This window comes from Coregonus clupeaformis, unplaced genomic scaffold (assembly GCF_020615455.1).
Source record: "Coregonus clupeaformis isolate EN_2021a unplaced genomic scaffold, ASM2061545v1 scaf4083, whole genome shotgun sequence".
NCBI classification, from domain to species: Eukaryota; Metazoa; Chordata; class Actinopteri; order Salmoniformes; family Salmonidae; genus Coregonus; species Coregonus clupeaformis.
Window position 1 is genome coordinate 12,501 of NW_025537537.1, and position 2,500 is coordinate 15,000.

The 2,500-nt window shown below is 60.1% G+C and overlaps 1 protein-coding gene across 1 annotated transcript in view; it reads left to right on the top strand.

The window, feature by feature from the left end:
• Positions 1 to 2,500, top strand: part of LOC121562825 (huntingtin-like) — a 19,595-nt gene that overhangs the window by 2,374 nt on the left and 14,721 nt on the right. The window contains exon 2 of the mRNA XM_045220507.1: positions 356 to 495. Coding sequence (XP_045076442.1) covers positions 356 to 495 — 140 coding nt within the window. The remainder of the gene's footprint in view (positions 1 to 355; positions 496 to 2,500) is intronic.

The window sequence follows — 2,500 nt, forward strand, 5'->3', positions numbered from 1 at the left end:
CACACACACTGGAAACCCATTACACACACACACACACACACACACACTGGAAACCCATTACACACACACACACTGGAAACCCATTACACACACACACACACACACACACACTGGAAACCCATTACACACACACACACACACACACTAGAAACCCATTACACACACACACACTGGAAACCCATTACACACACACACACTGGAAACCCATTACACACACCAAGCAACAAAAGCCTAAAATACCACAGTGTTCAGATTTTCTCTCTTTCTAAAATGGCTTTTCCCCCTTTATACTATATTCATATGGACAGTTTTCCTAGTTATTCCTGACATCATGGTGGCCTTGTCTTCCCGTCAGGTTTGGCAGGAAGTTGTCAGTGATCCGAGGAGTGGTGGAGAGAGAGATCCAGGCTATGGTGTCGAAGAGAGACAACGTGCACACGCCCCACCCCTACCACACCTGGGACCCTGTCCCCTCCCTGTCTGCTGTCTCACCAGGTAACGCCCCACCCCTACCACACCTGGGACCCTGTCCCCTCCCTGTCTGCTGTCTCACCAGGTAACACCCCACCCCTACCACACCTGGGACCCTGTCCCCTCTCTGTCTGCAGTCTCACCAGGTAACACCCCACCCCTACCACACCTGGGACCCTGTCCCCTCTCTGTCTGCAGTCTCACCAGGTAACACCCCACCCCTACCACACCTGGGACCCTGTCCCCTCTCTGTCTGCTGTCTCACCAGGTAACACCCCACCCCTACCACACCTGGGACCCTGTCCCCTCTCTGTCTGCTGTCTCACCAGGTAACACCCCACCCCTACCACACCTGGGACCCTGTCCCCTCTCTGTCTGCAGTCTCACCAGGTAACACCCCACCCCTACCACACCTGGGACCCTGTCCCTCTCTGTCTGCTGTCTCACCAGGTAACACCCCACCCCTACCACACCTGGGACCCTGTCCCCTCCCTGTCTGCAGTCTCACCAGGTAACACCCCACCCCTACCACACCTGGGACCCTGTCCCCTCTCTGTCTGCTGTCTCACCAGGTAACACCCCACCCCTACCACACCTGGGACCCTGTCCCCTCTCTGTCTGCAGTCTCACCAGGTAACACCCCACCCCTACTACACCTGGGACCCTGTCCCCTCTCTGTCTGCAGTCTCACCAGGTAACACCCCACCCCTACCACACCTGGGACCCTGTCCCTCCCTGTCTGCAGTCTCACCAGGTAACACCCCCACCCCTACCACACCTGGGACCCTGTCCCCTCTCTGTCTGCAGTCTCACCCAGGTAACACCCCACCCCTACCACACCTGGGACCCTGTCCCCTCCCTGTCTGCTGTCTCACCAGGTAACACCCCACCCCTACCACACCTGGGACCCTGTCCCCTCTCTGTCTGCTGTCTCACCAGGTAACACCCCACCCCTACCACACCTGGGACCCTGTCCCCTCTCTGTCTGCTGTCTCACCAGGTAACACCCCACCCCTACCACACCTGGGACCCTGTCCCCTCCCTGTCTGCAGTCTCACCAGGTAACACCCCACCCCTACCACACCTGGGACCCTGTCCCCTCCCTGTCTGCAGTCTCACCAGGTAACACCCCACCCCTACCACACCTGGGACCCTGTCCCCTCCCTGTCTGCAGTCTCACCAGGTAACACCCCACCCCTACCACACCTGGGACCCTGTCGCCTCTCTGTCTGCAGTCTCACCAGGTAACACCCCACCCCTACCACACCTGGGACCCTGTCCCCTCTCTGTCTGCAGTCTCACCAGGTAACACCCCACCCCTACCACACCTGGGACCCTGTCCCCTCCCTGTCTGCAGTCTCACCAGGTAACACCCCACCCCTACCACACCTGGGACCCTGTCCCCTCCCCTGTCTGCAGTCTCACCAGGTAACACCCCACCCCTACCACACCTGGGACCCTGTCCCCTCCCTGTCTGCTGTCTCACCAGGTAACACCCCACCCCTACCACACCTGGGACCCTGTCCCCTCTCTGTCTGCAGTCTCACCAGGTAACACCCCACCCCTACCACACCTGGGACCCTGTCCCCTCCCTGTCTGCAGTCTCACCAGGTAACACCCCACCCCTACCACACCTGGGACCCTGTCCCCTCCCTGTCTGCAGTCTCACCAGGTAACACCCCACCCCTACCACACCTGGGACCCTGTCCCCTCCCTGTCTGCAGTCTCACCAGGTAACACCCCACCCCTACCACACCTGGGACCCTGTCCCCTCCCTGTCTGCAGTCTCACCAGGTAACACCCCACCCCTACCACACCTGGGACCCTGTCCCCTCTCTGTCTGCAGTCTCACCAGGTAACACCCCACCCCTACCACACCTGGGACCCTGTCCCCTCCCTGTCTGCAGTCTCACTCAGGTAACACCCCACCCCTACCACACCTGGGACCCTGTCCCTCCCTGTCTGCAGTCTCACCAGGTAACACCCCACCCCTACCACACCTGGGACCCTGTCCCCTCTCTGTCTGCAG